The sequence below is a fragment of the Acinonyx jubatus genome, chromosome D1 (genome assembly GCF_027475565.1).
Source record: "Acinonyx jubatus isolate Ajub_Pintada_27869175 chromosome D1, VMU_Ajub_asm_v1.0, whole genome shotgun sequence".
Lineage (NCBI taxonomy): Eukaryota > Metazoa > Chordata > Mammalia > Carnivora > Felidae > Acinonyx > Acinonyx jubatus.
In genome coordinates, this window is record NC_069390.1 from 69,543,742 (window position 1) to 69,565,889 (window position 22,148).

Consider the following 22,148-nt stretch of genomic DNA (forward strand, 5'->3'; position numbering starts at 1 on the left):
AAAATATTTTTTTTTGCCTTCACTTATCAATTGATATGAATTCTTTCAATTTTCAGAGATAGGATATAGATTTTATTCTCCATCAAAAGTGAGAGAAGAATTAATTAGCTAAGAATTGAAACACATAATAGCTTTCTGCAATTGTTTCCCATTATTTCATTCCCTCTCTTTCTCCCTGTCTTGCTCTCTTGCTGTCTTTCACTGAGCCTCTTGGTTTCTACATCTCTGCGCTCCTGAAACCTCTTTCTCATCACTGTGTGTGATAGGTGTGATCTGTCTTCTGCAATATCTCTCTTCTTTCTCCTTTCTCTCTGCCTTCCCTTGTCTCTCTTCCTTAACTGACCACAATTTACAGTTGAAATATACTGACATTTTTTTTTTATTTTTAAATATTTTTTGAGAGAGAGAGAGAGGGAGAGAGAGAGAGAGAGAGAGAGAGAGAGAGAGAGAGAGAGAACACGTACACAAACAGGCAAGCAGGTAAGGGGCAGAGAGAGGGAGACACAGAATCCAAAGCAGACTCCAGGCTCCGAACTATCAGCATAGAGCCCGACATCATGACCTGAGCTGAAGTCAGATGCTTAACCGACTGAGCCACCAGGCGCCCCACTAACATTTTAAAAAATGAATTTTATATAGCATTCAAAAACAAAATAAAACATGAAATGCGTTCTAACCAAAAAGAAAAAAAAAGTCCTATCAAAGCCCTAAGTAGAAACTAGAGGCAGGCAGGGTTCAGTTTAACAGAAATAAAGAACTTTCTAAGCAGTTATAAGTCCCTGAAAATTGGAGCAGTCTTCCTTCCTCAGAAGATAGTGAGGTATTGTTTACCCAAGAGGCTGAAGCAAGGTTGTCAGGGGAACTGACTGTACAGAATATTAGATGTCTATAGCTCCTCAGATCAGCTCAGTATATAATTCTAAGGTGTGTGTTTTTTAAAAGTTTAATTCTTAAAAATGTGATAAATTGTCTGTTGGTTAACAAAATGGACACTCCACACACAAGTCCATGCAACAAAGTGATTATAATGATCTGTGAATTTGGGGTTGGATTATCAGAGATTAAACAGAGACCACAGGGTTGCTTTGACCAAATCCTTTAATAAATAATAATGAGATCTTTTTTCAGGATATACATAGAACCATTTCACATGTAACATAAAGAAAATGGAGGGGGTGTAAATTAAGTTACATTCTTCTCATTTGAATTTAATGATTGTGCCTGGCAATTGTATATTGTCCTTGTTCTGTTACTAAGTGACTGCATGGGAATGGGCATGCCTCTTCCTTTCTCTGAGACTGTTTTTTCACCTCAGAGAGAGTTAGGAAGTTGAAATAAATCATCTCTATGGACCCTCCGTGGACAGAGCCACATATTAAGTACATTGTGCAAACCAGCTCAGTATCTTCAAATTTCTAGTGTTCTAGTCTTTTTTTTTTCTTTGTCACATCTGTCCATGTGTTCTTCTTTTCTTACCTTTTGGATTAATCAAAAATTTTAAAGTAGTCTTCTGTTGGTCTTTTAGCTATTCCTCTTGCTAAGGGATTAAATATGCACTCTATCTTATTCTACTTAAAGTTAATGTTGTGTCACTTAATGTAGATAAGAAACTTGCCATTGTATAATTCTATACCCCCTTTCTTTATGCCATGTTGCCAAATACTTTACACAGCCATGCTTATAAATATCACAATATATTGTCAAATTTTTTGCTTTAAGTAGTCAGTTGTACTTAGTCTGATGTTAACTCCATGTTTCCTCTGCCCATTTATGTTCAGTCCCAGGCAGTGGCAAGTCCTCATAAACCTTAGTTCTCAATGGTCTCCATATAAGGGTCAGAAGACTTTGGCTGTAAAGGTATAGTTAATATTTCAGGCTTTGTGAGATGGTCTCTGTTGAAACTACTCAACGCTTCCAGTGTAGTGTGAAAGCAGCCATACACATTATCTAAGTAAGTGAGGCTGACTGTATTCCAATAAAACCTGATTTACAAAAACAGACAGCAGACTCAATTTGGCCTGAAGACCACAGTTTGCTGACCTGTGATCTATACCATTGGTGGTAAGTATTCTTATCTATAATTCTGAAAACCTTAGAGCTCTGAAAATTATGTTATTTTATAACTCACTTGGCAACAAAACATGACCCAATCTAAACTCATCTGGTGATAGAACTTGACCTACACTGTAATGGGGCTATTTACACTATGTATCATACTTTGTGTGAATATTTGTATGTTTTGCTACATATAGCCTATGTATCACACTTTGTGTGAATATTTGTGTGTTTTGCTACAGAAATATTAATATGTTGATTAAAGCCTGCTCCACAGCATGCTGGTGGTACTATATAACTATGTTACCTTTTATAAATCTAAAAATCCTGAATTCTGTAACATACCTGGTCCCAAAGTTTTCATTAAAGAATTGTGGGCTAATAGTAGTCTGATTAGATGTGAGGTTTAGAAGCAGTGGTTGAAGTGAATTTTCCAGTAGTCCCCAAGTGTGTTTGCCAGAGTGAGCTACCTGTCTCTGCTTTCTTTGTTTAGGATCTTCCTCTTGTGACTCTGGCATTTTAGGGGACTGCCTAGTCACCCCCAGGGCTCCTCTGGTTCATTTCTCAGTTTGGAATGTCTTTGATCCAACAGAGCCATAACTTTTACTACACAGAAATAACAACAGAATGTCTCCCAATACATTTCTCAAAAAACAGTGGGTTTTTAATTTTGATCCTGGTTGATTAATTGGCAGGCTACTGTGTAATGTTAGGAATGAAGTCCAGGAGACTGAATTCGAATCTTGAGCTATCATGTATTAGACTGTATCTTTGGGGAAGTAATTTAATCTTTGTAAGCTTCACTTTGTGAGCCTGGAGTGGGAAAAGAGAATGATAACATTACCTCATAGGATTAAAATGTAGAGGACTTAGCTAAGTGTTTGGCTCAGAACATATGTTCAGTTAATATTAGTTTAGTTATTTTGTAAATAGAACTGGATTAATTGGAAAAATAAAAAGTTAGAAACCATCCTCCTGAATCTGGCTCATGCCCTCAGAGTCCAATTCAGATTTATTTATTAATGGGTTACTGTAATACCAAACCTTTATAATTTTGTAACTCTGGAATCTCTAAACAATTGTGAATTCTTGGGAAATTGTTTTCAAAATTTTATGTATATTGTAATTTAGAGAACATCTATAAATTTCATTTGAGTCTTAACAGAGATTCGTGTTCTAAAAAAGGTTAAGAACCAATGTCATAAGTGTACCCTATTGCAGCAAATTTGGAGGATTATGAATGAGACAGTGATGTTCTGTCTGATCCATTAAGCTTTTCCATTGGAATAGAGCTGAGACATTTCTTCACTATCTGCTCTGTGGAACTGGCTTGGGTACATGCCTTGAAAACTCTGAATATTGGAGCTGTAGTCATCAAAGTTGAGGAACAAGTCCTAAGCTGATGTTGGTGCGATTGGTATGCTCATAAGAATAGTAAATCCATGTGCAGATATCAGGGACTAGCCCTTGACCTGAGACTACAGACTGAGCTGATTGGTTGACCTGCCCTTTGAAGCCTTACAACAAACGTGAAGTTTTCTTTGGCCCTGATAGAATGCTTGTATTCCCTACTCCCCATGGATATACTGAATATCCAAAAAGAAGAAAACTATATATGAAAAGTCAGCTTTTCTTGGCAAAGCGCCTGCTTGGAGCAATAGTCTTCAAGCCTCTAGAATGGAGAAAATATATAGCTTGGCTCTTGGCTGCATGGTTTGGAACTGTCACTTCAAAGCTCAGCTTATGAGATGGTAACAGCTGCAGTCAGGGACAAGCTCCAGCTCACCTCAGTAATGTGGAAACAAGCTAGAACCAAGGTGGCTGGTACATGTGTGGGCATATGGGGTGTGAGTCATGGAGTCATGAAACCTTCTCTTGGCAGGATCAGCTGCAGAGTGTAAAGACACCATGTCAAGCATAAACTGTTGCTGGAAGAATACTTGGGATTTTACAGTGGGAGACCAGAGGACCCTGACTGTGCCAATGTAAGGCAGAGTGAAGACCTTGCCCTGCTACAACTCTGCATATCATTTTAACAACATTATCCCTCATGGATTAAAGGTCTCATGTGTACAGTCACTTAAGGATTTTGAGTCTGAGATAGATGTGAATAGTGGTAAGTTCTAGGTACCTAATGACTTCCCTGGAGGCTGACCTATAATTAACAGTAAGTTCATATTTCTCAGGCTCCTCTATAAATAATGAAAGGTAGAATTTCAGAGGAAAAGGCAATTTAGTCCTCAAGAAAGGAGAAAGTCCTCCAGCTACAGGATAATAAAATGACTTATAACTTACTATAGGTACAGCAAAGAATGTAACAGCACCTCAGCCCCATTTCTGAATTACCACAAATGGAACCATTCATGTTTCAGAAGAGTTCTATGACCCCAAAAGAGAGCAGAATACAGAGAATAACAGAAAACACGTACAGAGAAACCACAGGGCTGGCTTTTGATTTGCTACAATAACATGAGGCTCCTGTCTCTAAGTGCAGGTCTCTGAAATATGATGGTTCCAAGAGTCTGTTGTCAGCATCAGTAATGTACCTGGCTACAGAAAATGGGGCTTCCCCTCTCTATCTTTCATCACTTTCTGGTGTCAGAACTGGCCAAATATGACCAGTAAGCCGAGATAACTACAAAAGACAGAAACAGACACCTTAGGATCAAGAGATGATTGTTCAGGTGCTATTGTCTGGGAGAGAATCAGAACAGTACCTTCCTGGAGAGTCTCCATTCTCATCAAATAGGATCATATCTCCAGAAACCCCAGTAAAATTGGTTTTCATCAGGGAGTCCAAAAGTTTCCGTCCATCAATTGGCTTCATTGCATCACAGAGGCCTGCATAGCCTGGACAGAGGGACATCTGCATGTTGTGGAGCCCATAGGCCATGGAATAGATAGCATTGATCACAAATCCCATTTTGGAATCTTGAACGTGATGTGTTCTCAGAGTCAGAGAACCTGTTGAGAAACAAATTATGGATTAACTATGAGATTTAATTCTGCTATAGCTATATCCATGGATTCTGAATAACTTGAGCATTCACTGAGCAATTTATCAGAGTTAGAGCCAGAGTAAATACAAAGATAGAGGTCCCAAATTCGTATGTCTAATGATTGTCTTCTATTTCCAGTTTTTCCCCCCAAAAAACCTTGAAGAAAGACCCGAATCCCCAACAGTACCAAGATTCACTTCCTCTATTACCAATCCTGGAGATGGATGCAGGAAAGCACTGTATTTCTGTATCATAAACTTATTTTAAGGACAGATTAATCTCCTTAGTACTCAGCTATGATAATATTACCTCCTTGGTTTAGAAATCCACAACCCATCTCCAGCTTCCAAACCAGTAAGTCATAGCTAAACAAACTATATTTTCTACCATCTTGACTCAACTTACCTGCTTGGATTTATCATGCACCCCTTGCAACCTCAAAGCATTTGCTCTCCATAAACTGGCCTATTTGGAAATTCTAAAATATAAGATTTATACTCCATTAATCAATTAATTGTTAGAGTCTGAACATAAAAAAATGGTAGACGATCTAGGGACAAAACAATGATAAACTGGGCATGGATTCGGCACTTAAGAAGAACTTGTTCAATATTAGAGATAAATTATGTAACCACAGCAAAAGGTGGAAGGTGATAAATTTGTAACACATGTCGAGTTACCCTTCCAATGGACAGCTCTTGGGAAAGTTTCATTAAAGAACTAACATTTGTTATAGGTTATTGATGCAGTATGGAATGAGTGTCTGTTACTTATGACTGCTTAGAACTTGCTGGGAGCGAGGGACATATGTGGCACAAGATAAATCTGATACTTGCCCTAGAGTCAAGAAGGCACGTGAGCATCTCAGCAAGCCACTGCAGTATGGTTTGGTAAGTCCTGAGGCAGGACTGAGTCAGGAGGGGCATCAGACCCAGAGACTCACTGAGGCTGAGCATTATGGCTGAGTATCAGCTGGATGAAGAGTGGAGGGAAGCGTGTTTGAAGGTTCATAGATGAGATAGAGCGTGCTGTGTTTGGGAAACTTTAAGAAGGTTGGAATGTTCAGAACATGATATGGGAGATGAGAGAATGGGGAGAGGTAGAGAAGTAGAGGAGGGAAGGGCTGCTTAAACCACATTGAGATTGGTATACTTTATGATGTACTTTATCTTAAGATCACTGGGATCCCTTGCAGTGTTTAGGTAGGGGCATGATCAGATTTCTATTTTAGGAAGACTAATCTGGCTACAGCATGGAGAAAGATTAAAAGGGCTACAGGAGTGGAGCCAGAAAGACCTATGAAGAAGTGATGCGATGATCCCCATGATAGCTGAAGGTGGCCTTGCCTAGGTAGAGGCCATGGTTATGGGCAGAAGTGTTCAGGAGGCAGAATCTACTACCAGGGCTGGTAACTGAAGAATGGGGAAGATTGAGACACATAGGGAGAACATGGAAAGAAGGCAAAAGTGACAGCTGAAATAAAGACAGAGCTTGTCATTTGGGAAAAAAAAGTTTTCTGTAAGAGAGATAGAAAGGAATTTTCTAAAGGTAGCATGATTTTTCATGACTTTTCAAACTGTAGAGGCATATTACCCCCTTCTTGATTGCTGGCCCAAATGCTGATACTTTCCCTGAGCAGAAAACAAAGAAAACAGCACAACTCATCCTGACATAAGTTTAAGATGAGGAATCCCATTTCCATTTAAGGACTAAGCACTGGACCCAGGCTTAGTAATCAATTCTCATAATTTTCTTTTCTACATAGGCTCGCTTCATACTTCCCACCCCTGCCGACCCCACTCCACTGTAAACTCCATGCTACTAGGTATTAAATCAAATATTTTTGGGTCGCTTTTCCCTCCTCTTTCCTTCATACCTTCTCAACTCTTATTTTTTCTACCATTAATAATTAAACTACTTCATACCAATCTACTTCTACCGGGTTTTTTTTTTTTTACTTAAAAAAGATTTTATTTTTTAAAATTTTTTCAATATATGAAGTTTATTGTCAAATTGGTTTCCATACAACACCCAGTGCTCATCCCAAAAGGTGCCCTCCTCAATACGCATCACCCACCTTCCCCTCCCTCCCACCCCCCATCAACCCTCAGTTTGTTCTCAGTTTTTAAGAGTCTCTTATGCTTTGGCTCTCTCCCACTCTAATCTTTTTTTTTTCCTTCCCCTCCCCCATGGGTTTCTGTTAAGTTTCTCAGGATCCACCTAAGAGTGAAAACATATGGTATCTGTCTTTTTCTGTATGGCTTATTTCACTTAGCATCATACTCTCCAGTTCCATCCACGTTGCTACCAAGGGCCATATTTCATTCTTTCTCATTGCCACGTAGTACTCCATTGTGTATATAAACCACAATTTCTTTATCCATTCATCAGTTGATGGACATTTAGGCTCTTTCCATGTTTTGGCTATTGTTGAAAATGCTGCTATAAACATTGGGGTACAAGTGCCCCTATGCATCAGTACTCCTGTATCCCTTGGGTAAATTCCTAGCAATGCTATTGCTCGGTCATAGGGTAGGTCTATTTTTAATTTTTGGAGGTACCTCCACACTGCTTTCCAGAGTGGCTGCACCAGTTTGTATTTCCCTGATGAGGAGCGATGTTGAGCACCTTTTCATGTGCCTGTTGGCCATCCGGATGTCTTCTTTAGAGAAGTGTCTATTCATGTTTTCTGTCCATTTCTTCCCTGGGTTATTTGTTTTTCGGGTGTGAAGTTTGGTGAGCTCTTTATAGATTTTGGATACTAGCCCTTTGTCCGATATGTCATTTGCAAATATCTTTTCCCATTCTGTTGGTTGCCTTTTAGTTTTGTTGGTTGTTCTACCGGGTTTAATATACATCGTCTTCTTCCAGATTATAACAAGAGTCTTTAAACTGTTTTTATTTTCTATCTTTGCCCTTCCTCCCCTACTCCAGCCAATTTTAAACCCAACAGCCATAGAAATTCCCTTAAAATGTAGATCAGATCACGACACTCCTCTGATCAAACTTTTCAGTGGCATTTATTACTGAAAGTAAAAGCCACAGTCCTTGCAATGACTTTCAGAGACATACAAGAACTTGACTCATGGCACCCTACCCCTCATGCTTCTGACTCCATCTCCTAACACTCTTGATTTGAATTATTCCTCTCTAGCCACACTCACCTCCTTGCTGATTCTCAAATATTCAGGGGTGCCCCTGCCTCTGGGCCCTTGTATTTGCTGTTCCTTCTACCCAGAAGGCTCTGCCACAGAGGTCTTCAGAACCTGCTCCCTCCTAAGTGCAGGTCTTTGTTAAAATATCATCCTCTCTGTGAGACCTTGGGACACCCTGGCTACATCTCATCTCTGTCCCACTCTCCACACATACTCCCGGTGGGTCTCCTTTCCCGACAGTAGTTTTCTCCTTACCACTATCTAAAATATTATGTATATGTCTTGTTTATTGCCTAAAACATCTACCCATTAAAATGTAACCTCTGTGAAGCCAGGGATTTTTTTGCCTGTTTCCTTTACTACTCAGTGCTTAGAATAGTGCCTAGCACAGAGTGGGTCCTCAAAAAATATTTGTTGAGTAAATTAAAGAACTGTCCCTTCTAACTCTCCTTTCTATTTTCTTTTCCTTCCTGACCCTACCAACACTATTTCTATCCATTCTCAAAGGCTCCAAGAGGACTTCCTTCATGAAGACAACCATGATTATAGATACTAAAATTAACTTTGCTTTTTCAAACTTCCTACCACTTTCTCTATACCTATCTCAGGCACCCTGCACAACATACTATAGAAATGTGGGCATACTTAGAGGGAGGAGAATTTGGAACATCCGGTCCCCACGTCAGTCCATCTCCTACCTTCCTCCATTTAACTCCCTAAAAGGATGTGTCTTACTCACGCATCAGCTCAGCCTCCTAACCCTTATCGGAGGTCAGCAATAGTTGCTTTTGTGGCTACTAGATAGGTGGTGGTTTTTTCCTCTTATGAGCAGGAGAGGGAGATGTAAATTCTTGCTTTATGTCTTACTAGCTCTGTGACTTGAGCAAGTTACTTAAATTCTCTAAGATTCAGTTTAATCACCTGTTCAATGGCGACAAGTCATAAATACCTTGCACAGAGGCTGGCACAAGATAGATGCTTCATAAATAGTAACTGTACCAAAATGTAAATAATAAAGCCCTTTAGCCACCATGTTTTGTGGTCACCACTTTGGAAAACAAAAGCAAGCCAAAGGTCTGGCCTAATATGATGCGCAGTAGAGCTCTCAGGCAGTCATGTTTCAGGTTCCCTTCCTGATTTTTCTTTCTGCCTTGTCTACAATAGACAGCAACTGGCACAAAGGCAGCATTTGAGGCTTATTCATTTGTAAATCAAATGACAGTGCTTAGGGCATGGTTACTGAACTGTTTGTTGAACTGAATGGGGGCAAGAATGAAAATTTGCATTTGTTTGGCACTTTTCAAAATAATTTTTGCGTGTATCAGTGATGTGCATCAATACCTGTATTCACACTGCAGAGATAAAGAAACTGAGGTGTAGACAATTTAAGTAGATTTTCCAAGGTTACGTGGATATAAAAATCAAAAATAGACAAGAATTTCTAACACTAAGATCGGTGCCCTTTTTGCTATACTATATTGCTTTCTCTAGAAATACTCCCCGTATGATATTACTGTATCACCTCTGAAAAGTATTCTACTTAAGAGATAAAGTGAGGGAAAACAAACTGGTAACAAGATTGAATCCTTCCTGGAAAGTGCTATGTTTCTGTTCCTTCCAATAATGTCTGCTAACGCTGCCCAAAATCTGGGCCCAGGAGTGCACAAAAGGAGCTGACCAAAAAAAGCAGGAGCTCAGAAACCAAAGGACTCATCATGTGTCTGTGCACAGTCTGTTGTATCATTTGTTGTTACTGAGCATCTTCAAACATCTGACCTACGTGGGCAGCATTAGGCTCTTACAGAAGTTCCAGGTAACTATTTTCCCTTGTCACCCAAACTACCAGAAGACTGCAAATTCAAAAAACAAACAAAACCTGTGGAAGAAAACCAATGTAAATTTAACCTTTGTAATATCTCCTTAAGTCAATTTGATGAGGAATTTTTAAAGAAGGATATCTTAATCTGTTTTAGCATTCAGGATGCAACAGGGGGGCAATTAAGAAAAATTCACATTTAAATTCTGCCTACACCACCTCACCTACATACCAGCCTTTCCCTCCATCAGAAGCAGCAGCTCCAGGCTAAGTTATCACCTTTAGGTAGCTGAGAGAGCTCTTTTGAAATGTGTGACAACAAAATAAATACTTTAAAAATGCTTCAATTTCATAAAACTCAAGGAAGTTTAGGAGCTGTTTCCACTGTAGATGAAGAAACTAAGGAAATCAAGATGACCCGTCAGTAGCTGGCAAGCCTAGCTTTTTGTGCACAGGGTAGTGGTAGCTGTATTTAAAAGCAATTAACGCAATAGCTTTAGTATTTGTATATTGGGGTGCGAATTTGGTTAATTAGGTAATTCTCCTGCCTCTTACCTCCTCAGGCTTAGATCTCTGTCTATCTCTACCTGTTCCCTAACTCTACACACATCAGAAAGGGGTGAAATCCGCAAAATACCTTACTTTGTGTTAGAGAGTACACATCAACTACTAACAATAGCAGAGCATAAAGAATGGGAGTACAGATCCTGGAACCAGGCAGCAGGTTAGGATCACAGCGGGGCCATGTACTAGCTGTGTGACTTTGGCCTAGGTCATTAACCTCTCTGTGCCTGAAAAAAAATGGGTTTAATAATAATATCTAAGCAATTGATTTATACAGGGATTAGCTGAGTTTATATTTATAAAGCACTTGATAAAGTAAAATGGTTTATGTTACTTGGCCCCTGATCCAAGTTCTGTTACAAATGATCTGGCTTGTTTCTTCATATGCAGAATATAAAGATCTGGAAGACGTATGTTCACAAGTAGAGGCATTTGCTAGAGCAAATGTGCCTAGTGTGTTTTTGAGGAATAACAAGAAAGGCCAGAATAGTGAGTAAGGGTAAGACAAGGAGGGTAATGAGAATAAGGGATGCCTAGTATAGGACTTTGGAGTGCTTTTATCAGAGATGTCACGATATCCTTTTCATTTTAAAAAATTTATTTTGAGGATGAAGATTGAATGAGGGTGGGAAAACCGAGGGAGTGTGGAAATAGGAAGCGAACAGAAGATGGTGCCTTAGTTTAGGATAGGATTCTAAGTACATTTTGGAAGCAGGGAGAATAGGATGTGTTAATGGGTTGGATGTGAGGTATTAAGAAAAAAGAAGAATCACGGATTAGTCCAGGTTTTCATTTTAAGCAACTTGATGGTTTAGTGTACATTTGAGGTGTGAGAAATAGGTTGGTGGGGATGGGGAATCAAAAGTGCCGTGCCACGCATTGAATGGGGAGATCAGTCAGTGGCCGATGTGACCGACCAGGCAACAGACACTGGTGGCTTAGATGTGGGTGAGAAGCATTCAGATTCAGGACACATTTTGAAAACAGAACTGACATGACCAGATGACAGACTGGATCTATCTCAGGTATCAGACTCCTTTTTGAGTTCCTGGTGCTGCACTATTTTATCAGCTGTACAGTGTTTCCTTGTGTGGACATGGCATGATTTATTTTTTATTAGTTCCAGAATGTCTTATAATTTCTTGCTTGGGTCACTGCAATAGCCTCCTAACAGATCTTACTGCCTCTAATCTTGTTCTGCTGGAATCTATATATTCCCAGCGTAGATATATAAAGAGTGGTCTTTCTAAAGCACAAAACTGATTTTATTAGTCTCCTTTTAAAACCATTCAGTTGATAACCAAATTACACTCCAAATACCTTGTCCCAACTTTCCAGACCTTTCTTTTCTGCCCTTGATTTACCCCTCAATTCTGACCCATGATACTGTATAATACCACATATTCGAAACTTCTTGTAGTCACATTGTAAACTCTTCTCCCTTGTATCCGGGCCTCTGTGCATTTCGCTCTATATATGTGGAATATACTCTCTTGCAGATTCTCTATTTATTATTTTGTGTGTGTCTAAGACTCACGTCTTCTCAGAAATTGGTCGTGACCCTCCTCCAGTTTAGAATTAAGGTTTTGCTCTATTCGCCCACAGCACTGATGCTAGCATTTATTACACACTGAACACCCTATACACAGGTTGCCTATTTACCTATGTCTTTGGTCTAGACTTAAAGCTCTGCTTTGTCCTCTTGTAGCACTGGTGGTGACCTTTGGCTGGTTTCTAGTACACTGTGGACTCCTCAATGACAGACATTCTGTGTCATTCATACAGGTAGCCCCTGTGCCTAGCACAGCCCCTGACATATAATTGGTACTATTAATATATGTTAGGTACATGAATGTGGCCTGATGAATGAATGACAGGATGTCACCAAATACCAGGTCTGGTCTCCAGATTGTCAAATCAGTTTACAAGAGCAGTCATTCCTTTGTAGAATAACAATAAACAAAACTAATACTGCCAGTTTATAATAGGATCTGCCAGGTGGACCAAACAATCCCCTTAAGCAATCTCATGGGCTTTCACCACCTAATAAAACTACTTGAGAAAATTCTGGTCCAGTCAAGATAGAGTAAGCCCTCTCCACCCTATTTCTCCCACTGAATGCTGCTAAAAACCCTGGACAGAACGACTGGAACAGTTTTCAGAGGATTTTTAAAAGTAAATGGTAACAGGTGGGTTGGGGGAGGAAACCAGAATTTAAAATACCACTGAAGCATGCGTGAGATTCTTGGATCTTTTCCCTCCAGTATCTCCAGGCTTGGGTGCAAAGGTAGCCCCAAAACATGGAGCTGTGGACTAATCTGAGGTGTGGGCAGAGGGATCGCCAAGAGAAGTATTCTATTTCTTGTCTGAAGAGTGGAAAGGGGCTCCCTATGAGTCAGAGAGAGTGGAGGAAATTCTATTTTTGTTTTGGTCTGTGTGAGCCCCAGGCAGCCCTGCAGAGGTAGTGGGGCAAACTGCTGTACTTTAAGGTGGGAGCCCTTCTCCATGACCAAAGGAACTGTGTCTCAAGAGTGTGGGGAAATGCTTTTTTCATTTCTCCTAGCCTCTCCCCCAAATGGTGGCTTCCGTGGTAATCTAGTCAAAGGGACAAAGGTGAAAGACAGAGGTAGACACCAAAGCTGCACATTTCTACCCAGGGGGTCAGGACAGAGATGAGAGAGAGCTGACAAATGTCAGGGAAACTGGGAAGGGGGGAGCTCAAGAAAGTGATCCTACAAAGTCAAATATGAACTCTTGGCACCAGGCGCATAAGCAACAAGCTCTGAGAAAACTGCAGAGGCTTTGAAAACTGGGTTGACAGTAGAACCACAGCCTAGAGACGGTGGGCACCAACTTGCAGCCTGACGCTGACCAGGCTGATTTCTTGTTTTGTTTTGTTAATTACCCTTCTATCTAAGATAACATCATATTTGAAATGTCCAGAATCATGAGATGACACCTGGAGTCAGGGGACTATCTGTGATTATGTGTGAGAGCAGTAAGGGTCCCAACCACCTTTTTGCTGATCTTCTGTCTACATTTTCAAACTCCTTACTTTCTGTTGGTTGACACAGCCTTTCTTTAGATGTCTTAATAGAACTCAGAGTTCTATTCAATTCCTTTGTTCTTGCTTCTTAGGCCCTAGAGAGAAATTCTAGTTCTTAGTTAATTTATTCATTGACTCATTCAGAGATTAATTAGGTTATTGATTAAACAGACATTTATTGAACCCATACTGTATGTCAGACACTGTGATGGATGCTGGTGATACAAGTGACACAGTATCTCTCTCCTCAGAAACACTCAGCATGTAACCCATGGGCTCAGTGAAAGCAATTTGGGAGGCCCAAGAAGTTTGACCTTATTAGGAAAATTTCAAAGTCTTCAGTGCACACAATGAAACAGCTCATTTTACCTAGACTTCTTTTCATACCCAGTAAGCGTTAGGAAAGAGAGGGCATGTTAATTAGTTGGCTTGTTAATGCACAAAAGAACTGGACTTTAGTCAACAGTATTTACTTTGTTTAAGGATTATTTTTTAGGGTCCACTATAGGCCAGCCCAATGCAGGCATGAGGATTTGTGCCAACCAAAACTTGCAACCTGCTCTCAGGCTCCATCTGCCTCACAGCAGCCTGGAGAGAAGAAATGGAAGCAAGGAAGAGAGGCTGGTCCCTTTTTATTTTATTTTTTTCAAAACTGGATCACTGATTTAGAACACTTAACATTCATTTCCTAATTTTACTATTGTTTAATCAAATGAGAAGATTCTAAAAGGATTAGCAGAAACTGAAATCCTTCAATCTGTGATTACAATTTAATTTTACAGAACTTAAAATATTTTCTTTTTAAAAATATGTTCTTTAATTCATCTGGGTTCAGCTTCAACTTTCTTTGAAGCTTAGTAGCTGTCAAACAGAGGGAAATCAGAGTGTCTTAACAAGGCAGAATCAGAGAAGATACTAAGGACTTCAGAAAGCATCTAGTCTAGAGGCTACAGAAAGGATGCCTTTGGACTAAATTGGCATTTAGATATGTTTTGTTTGGCTAAATGCTACTTTGTGGAAATTTTACATGAGAATCCAGCTTTGTAGACTCTTGGGGAAAAAAAACAGATGTCACAATACTGGCTTCATTCAGATTCTCACACGGCAAATGCTAACCTGCTTCTCTCTTTTATATCACATCTTTGGCCCCTATATTCCTCTGATGTTGGGACTTCCTAATTGGTTCAATGAACTCATTTTGTAGATGAAGAATAAGGCCAATGAGGGAAAAAGATTTCTTGAAAGTCACACCTTTGGTTAATGGCAGCTGGCATCTTGTGTTTAAACTCTTAGACTAGTGTTATTTTCATATGGGCAACAAAGGAAACCATGGTTTAAAATTCTTTTCAGCAAACTAACCTATGACCATAGAGTAATGAATCTGGCAAAAATTTATTAAAAAATATTTAAAAAATCCCAAGTCAGTTCTTTGTGTTATCCCTTAAACTAGCTACTAAAATACTTTTGGATTGTCCCCGTTATTTCCTCTCTACCCACCAGTAGGGGAAGGACAGTAAAGGAAAGGAAGATGTGAGGGAAGGGATTCAATTATTTTCTAGGAAGGAGATTATAAATCTGGAAGATGTCACTTGATAACATACTGTAACGTTGCGAGAGAAAATAAATAGCAGGGAAACAAATTCTCCTTAACGTCATTTATTTTCTGAATCTACTCATTCCTTATGCATATGGCAAATGGATTCCAATTATGCTCAGTGGCTGACACAATAATTTGTTTTCACTGTGACAGAAGGGCAGAACATCCCCCAAGCCAGAATTCATCTTTTGCCATTACACACTCCCACAGAAATATGTGTATACCTCTACTACAGAATACTTTCCGTCATGCACTAGAATTACCTATGTGCTTGTCTGTGCCTACCACGGGGTATGAGCCACCTGAGGGCTAAAACTGTCTTAGGTACACTGTATGCTCCACAGTTTCTAACGCTGTGGTGAGTAAGCAATCCATTCCTTCATTTAACATTTACTAAGCACCTATTTTTTGCAAAAGCCTCAAAACATACCATGAGATTCAGAATTTAGTTCACACTAGGCAATGAGTTCTATGCAGGTCAGGCCCACATTGATCTTGCTTTCCAGTACCCAGAATAATATTCAACATTGTCAGTAATGGTGGGTCATATGAATGATGGATGACTATGGATAGAACTCCTGTATGGAACTTTACATATAGTGGGCCAGACAAAGAAATTTGTGTTATAATGAAGATGCAACTAGCTTCTTGGGACCATAGGTTAAGATTAATAAAATAAAGGACATGTTAAGTGAGCTGGGGCTTGGACAGAAATTAGAGATATCAAGAAGGAAAAACAAAAGTCCATGAAAGAGCTGAATTGACCAATGACATCACATAACTCATTCAGACTTTCCTAAGACTATATCATGTGCTTTTTTCTATATCAGGAAGCATGGCAGCACTGGGAGCCCAGAGCTGTATCCATACACCTGTAGAGATACCAATTTCTAATATCTGCTTTGGCTCCAATTTATAACTGTGTCTGAAATACAGGCAGTTGACCTCTAAATGTTCATATTGAAATGCAAATGAATGCAGCAGCTGCAGAAAGAAGACGCATCTTCAGGGAGCTACAGAAATTCAACAGGGATTGTACACTTCTATGTGCAGAACACCAAATTTTAAATGTAAATGATTCACTGTGAGCAGCCGGTTGGTTGGCAGGCCTGTGATGGATATGTGATTTCAGATAGTGTATCTCTTTCATTCACATTACAGTATTGTGAGGAACTTCCATATGGTATGTAAATGAAGGAAGACTTCCATAGGGATATGAAGGCTCGTGGTTGCATTATTTAAAAGAGTACATGGCAAAAAGCCATAGCATTACGTTCTCCTTACTATACTAAGACCAGACTCCTAGGCCACAGCTTTCCAACTGTCCCTATCTGGCCAACCATCTTCATTGCCACTGTTATTCCCTATTTTGTTTTATAACGTTTCCTAAAGATGTGACATTCCCATCCTAACCAATGAGCTTCCTATCATATTATTTTATTTTATGAAAATTTTTTTGATGTGTATCTATTTTTGAGAGAGAGAGAGAGAGAGAGAGAGAGAGAGAGAGAGAGAGAGAGAGAGAGAAAGCACGAGTGGGGGAGGGTCGGAGACAGAGAAGGAAACACATAATCCAAAGCAGGTTCCAGGCTCTCAGCTGTCAGCACAGAGCCTGATGCGGGGCTCCAACCCATGAACTGTGAGAGCATGACCTGAACCAAAGTCAGACGCTCAACCAACTGAGTCCCCCAGGTGCTCCCCTATCATATCCTGATACACAATTTAATGATCTCTCTACTGTGAAGCCTTGCTAGGGTTTCCCAGTAGAGTTGAATAATTCCTTTTTCAGACCTTCCTTATTTGGAAAACAAGGAAAATAATACCTTCTTGTAGAGTTGTGAGAATTCAAGACAGTATGTATAGAAGCCATGACCCCATAATATTATGGTACCAAATACTTGGAAGCTCTTGCTGGTGTTGTTGTATATCTAGTACAATTTATTTCCAAGAGATCACTTGGTTATTCAAAGTTATTTGTAAAATTAGCATTGCTCCCCACCTTTGAAAATTTGAGAATTACTATACCTTTTAATTTACAAAATGTTCCAGAGTTTATGCTTCTGAAAGTAAGTGATGCAAAAAATTTAAGTTTCATTATGACTTTTACTTCTAATTAAAAATAACAAACATACTAGTTGAAAACCCCATCTAATAAGCAGTGTGATTGAAATGAAATAGAAAATTGAAAAAATGAATTATATTTCAGCATATAAGCCCTCTGTATATAAACAAAATGTAGAGTTCACAAATTGTACATGTGAAAGATTAATTATCATGTCTAATACTAGAGATTTGATTAGGATAGAAAGACTTGATAGACATTGGATCTTTTTTTTAAGTTTATTTATTTATTTTGAGAGAAAGAGTGTGCATGTGCATTGAGTGGGGGAGGGGCAGAAAGAGGCGGGGGGAGAGAGAGAGAATCCCAAGCAGGCTCCACACTGTCAGTGCTGAGTCCAACGCGGGTCTCGAACTCACAAACCATGAGATCATCCCCTCAGCCAAAATCAAGAGTCAGACCCTTAACCAACTGAGCCACCCAGGCGCCCTTAACGTTGGATCATTTTTATCAGGAACTATTTATGAAGCTCCCTCTGCTGAGTGTGCTGGGTACTGTACCACTAGTACTAGCTTCTTCATTATAGATATTGCATTAAAATCACAAATTCCACTTTTAACTATGACAGTAATTATTTTTTATAAACTATTTTATTTCAAAATAATTTCAAAAGTGGGCATTAATGGAGAAGAGCTGGGAGAAGACAGTATCCCACAGATGCTGGATACTAGGTGCTTTCCATTCATTACCTAATTTAACCCTCATGGCAGACATATGACCTAACATTATTTTCTGCCTTTGTTCCACTTTACTACATTTTAGCTCTATGTTATTGGGCATTTTAAGTCTCTGAGTCCAAAATGTCTCACCTAAAGTGAAATTTCAAACTCAGTTCAGGCTGGCTCTATGGACCGACCTTTCCACACCAGTATCTCCCCTAACTTTATATAAACATAAGAAAGTCACTTTTGCAAATGTCATTTTACTTCACTTGGGAGTGAGAATCACTATCCCTATTATCTTCTGAGGGTTAAGACTTGAGGAGAAATGAGAAAGTATATGTAAAATGTTTTGATTAATAGTAATGAGTAGTATTTATTGGGGAACTATCAGTATTCTAATTAGCCATTATAGAAGCCCTGTGAGTAGATACTACCATTAGCCTCAATTTTTATACAAGGAAAATGAGGTTCATTTATGATAAACAAGTTTTCTAAAGACAGACAGATTGAAAAATTAAATTGTATAATTTCAGAAAATAAACTTCTGGCATGTCAGAAATTAGGAAATTCCTGCCTCAATAATGTATAATTAGGAAATATCTTAACTAGAAATATATTCTTGATTATATAATTATATGCTTAGTCTAAATAATAATAACAATAATAATAAAAATAAAATAATAATGAAATAGAAAAGATTAAAATATAGATAAAATAAAGCAAATATATATATATATCCAAAATTTGGGTTAATTCTATATATACTATATATAAAAGGGGGGATGAAGAGGAAAAAGGGAAAAGTTTAAATTAAAAAAAACTTTAAAAAATTAAATTAAAAAAAATCAACAAAATAAATTAAAATTTTTAAAAATTAAAAAAATTAAAAAATAAAAAATTACAAAAAATAAAAATAAAAAAATAAAAGGGGGTAGAGGAAGAAAAAGGGAAAGACAAATACAAATCTATGTGTGTCAGATTCTAGTTTTTAATATACATTTTTGACACTTTTCTCTCACTTCTTCTTAATCCTCTGAAATACCCATATCCAAGTCCTGTCAATATATCTTCAAACTCTATTCACTTCTCTACATCTCTGCCATCACTGATTTAGTCCAAATGACCATCATCTCTCACTTTTATTACCATAATTGCCTCCCAACCAATTTAGCTTCATCCACTCTTTAATCTACTCTCCATACACATAAAGAATACGTTTTGAAAAACAAATCTGATCATGTCACCATAGTCTTCCGTGATTCTCATCACTCATAAAAACTTTGAATGAATTACCATTGTCTTAAGATAAAAATAAGCATGTTGCTTATACTCTGCCTACCTCTCTGGCTCATCTAGAGTGACTAACCTATGATAAATCCCAAGTTATTTATTATATCCCTATAGTATATAAGATATAACAACTGCATTTGAAAACAGTTGCTAGGCACACTTATGCACTGTTGGGAATGTAAACTTGTTAAGCCACTGTGGAAAACAGTATGGAGTTTCCTCAAAAAATTAAAAATAGAATTGCCATATGATCCAGTTATTCTACTAGTGGGTATTTATCCAAAGAATACAAAAACATTAATTCAAAAAGATATATGTACCCCTATGTTTATTGCAGCATTATTTACAATGGCTAAATTATGGATGGCGCCCAAGTGTTCCTCAGTAGATGAATGGATGTAGAAACACATATTGGAATATTATATATAGAAAAATATATATGAAATATCTGAAAAACTATATATTTGAATGTTACTCAGCCATAAAAAAGAATGAAATCTTGCCATTTGCAACAACATGGGTGGATCTAGAGGGTATAATGCTAAGTAAAATAAGTCAGTCAAAGAGAGACAAATACCATATGATGAAAGATATTCATATGTGGAATTTAAGAAACAAAACAGACAAGCAAAGAAAAAAAGAGACAAGCAAAAAGACACTTAACTATAGAGCACAGATGCTTACCAGAGGGGAGGGGAGTGGGGGGATGGGTGAAACAGGTGAAGGGGATTAAAAGTACACTTATTATGATGATCACTGAGCAATGTATAGAATTGTTGAATCGCTATGTTGTATAACAGTAACAACACTGTAAGTCAACTATACTGGAATTAAAATATTTTAAAAAGAAGAACATAACTAATAATAACTAATAACAGAATAAGAAATTGAAAGTGACCAAAAAACAAAACAAAACAAAAGAAAACAAAACAAAAGGTAACACAGCAAATTGTAAAGCATTGCTAGTATCTGGACTGAATAGTTTTTCAAATACTCTAGCACTGTATTAACATAGAGAATCATGGAGGAGTGTAATATAAGAAACCAGCCTTTGAACATTAACTTTTTTACCTCCTAGGCTTAGTCCCAACTTAATTCTCTGCCATCATGTCACCAGGCAGATACATGTCATCAGAGAACCAGACAGATACAACACACTGTAAGTCCTTTCCAGTGGACTCATATTTAATGCCATGGGTTGAAGACAAAACCTAGTAGCATAGAAACCATGAAGCTAAATCTCTTTGAAATTGATACTCAGTGAGAGACTGATTTTTCCTGCTTTACATCATTCTGCAAAATTTCAAGTTTCAATCAACAGTGGCTTAATATTATCAGCTGGATAACTACTTATTAATAATTTGAGTTCTAATTCATCTATTAATTTTTACAATAATTATTTGTTAGGTTCTACCTAGTGTTCCACAGGTTTGTTTTGCATATATAGAAGGCAGCACAATATAATACAAATAACATAATTTTAGAGGCTTGGATTCAAAAATTTTAGCTCTTTATTTGTCAGTGATCTGTCCTTGTCTGGACAAGCCATTGTAAGCCTCTTTGGGCCTTAGTTTGCTCATCTATAAAACAACAACAATCATAATTTCTGAGGATCAAGACAGAGCAAGTGAATGAAAGAGCAAAATAAACCATTTTACAATGACTACAAGTTAATATTATTAATTTATAATCTATAGACATGAAGGCAAGTTATACCAGTTCTCCAAAGAAATCTGTGAGCTGGTTCATTCTGGCATGATATCTATCTGTAGTGAAGCAAATAAGAATTGAAAAATCATTGTCCTTTGGAAGGAAGTCCTGCTTCTTAGGTCTAATTATTGCTGGAATTCAAGGCAGACCTGCCCTTGGGTATATTAACTGTGGCCCATCTGTAGAGGTTTCTTTCCTGTGTCTGAAATACTTCCCCTTCCCTGCTTAGTCTCCAGGGCTGATCCATTTAAAAAAAAATCAGAGTAGAAAGTTATGGAGTTAAAAAGTTAAATGATTCACAAAGGAATTTTAAACTATATACAGTTTCTTGTGTAAAAAAATATTTTCTAAACTATTATCATGTTTAAAAAGAATAAAGATACATTACTGCTTAAATGCACAGTTCATCTTATCATTGTGAATATGTAATGATTTCATTATAGCCTGGACTTCAATCTCTTTAATTCATGGGATCACCAATTCAGCACAAAGCTCAAAGCTGTGTGCTGGGGGGAACTATGGTCATTTAATCAATATGTAACATACATTCTTTTCTTCATTTAACAAGTATTTATTGAGTACCAACTATACATCAGAACTGTTGTAGTCAGTGTTTTCTGCAAATATTAAGTACCTACTGTATTCAATAATCTGTAAAATTGCTTACTGGCAGCAGAGAAGTCAATCCCATATATGTGATCATGGGTTAATTTATTTGGAATTGTACAGCCTGAGGTTTGACACTGCTTTGCCACTTACTAGCTGTGCAATCTTGGGAAAGTCATTTAACCTCACTAAGCATTTTTCCTTCCTTTTCTTTCTTTTTTTTTTAAAGTAGGCTTCACACCCAGTGCAGAGCCCAGCGTGGAGTCCAGTGTGGAGACCTGAGTGGAATCCCATGTGGAACCCAGTGTGGGGCTTGAACCCACGACCATGAGACAAGACCTGAGCTGAGATCAAGAGTTGGACGCTTAACCTACTGAGCCATCCAGGCATCCCCTTCCATTTTTTAATAAACAGACTCTAATAGTAGCTACCTCAAGATTAATGGGAGTATAACATGAGATAGTGCTGGGAAAGTGTGGGTAAGAATAAAGCCTCGCAAGCAAGTAACTGCATATTACATGTTAATTAT

General features: G+C 38.2%; 1 protein-coding gene across 1 annotated transcript in view; it reads right to left on the reverse strand.

Annotated features, from left to right (window-relative positions):
- Positions 1–22,148, reverse strand: part of GRM5 (glutamate metabotropic receptor 5) — a 513,530-nt gene that overhangs the window by 96,108 nt on the left and 395,274 nt on the right. The window contains 1 exon segment of the mRNA XM_027040000.2: positions 4,773–5,019. Coding sequence (XP_026895801.2) covers positions 4,773–5,019 — 247 coding nt within the window.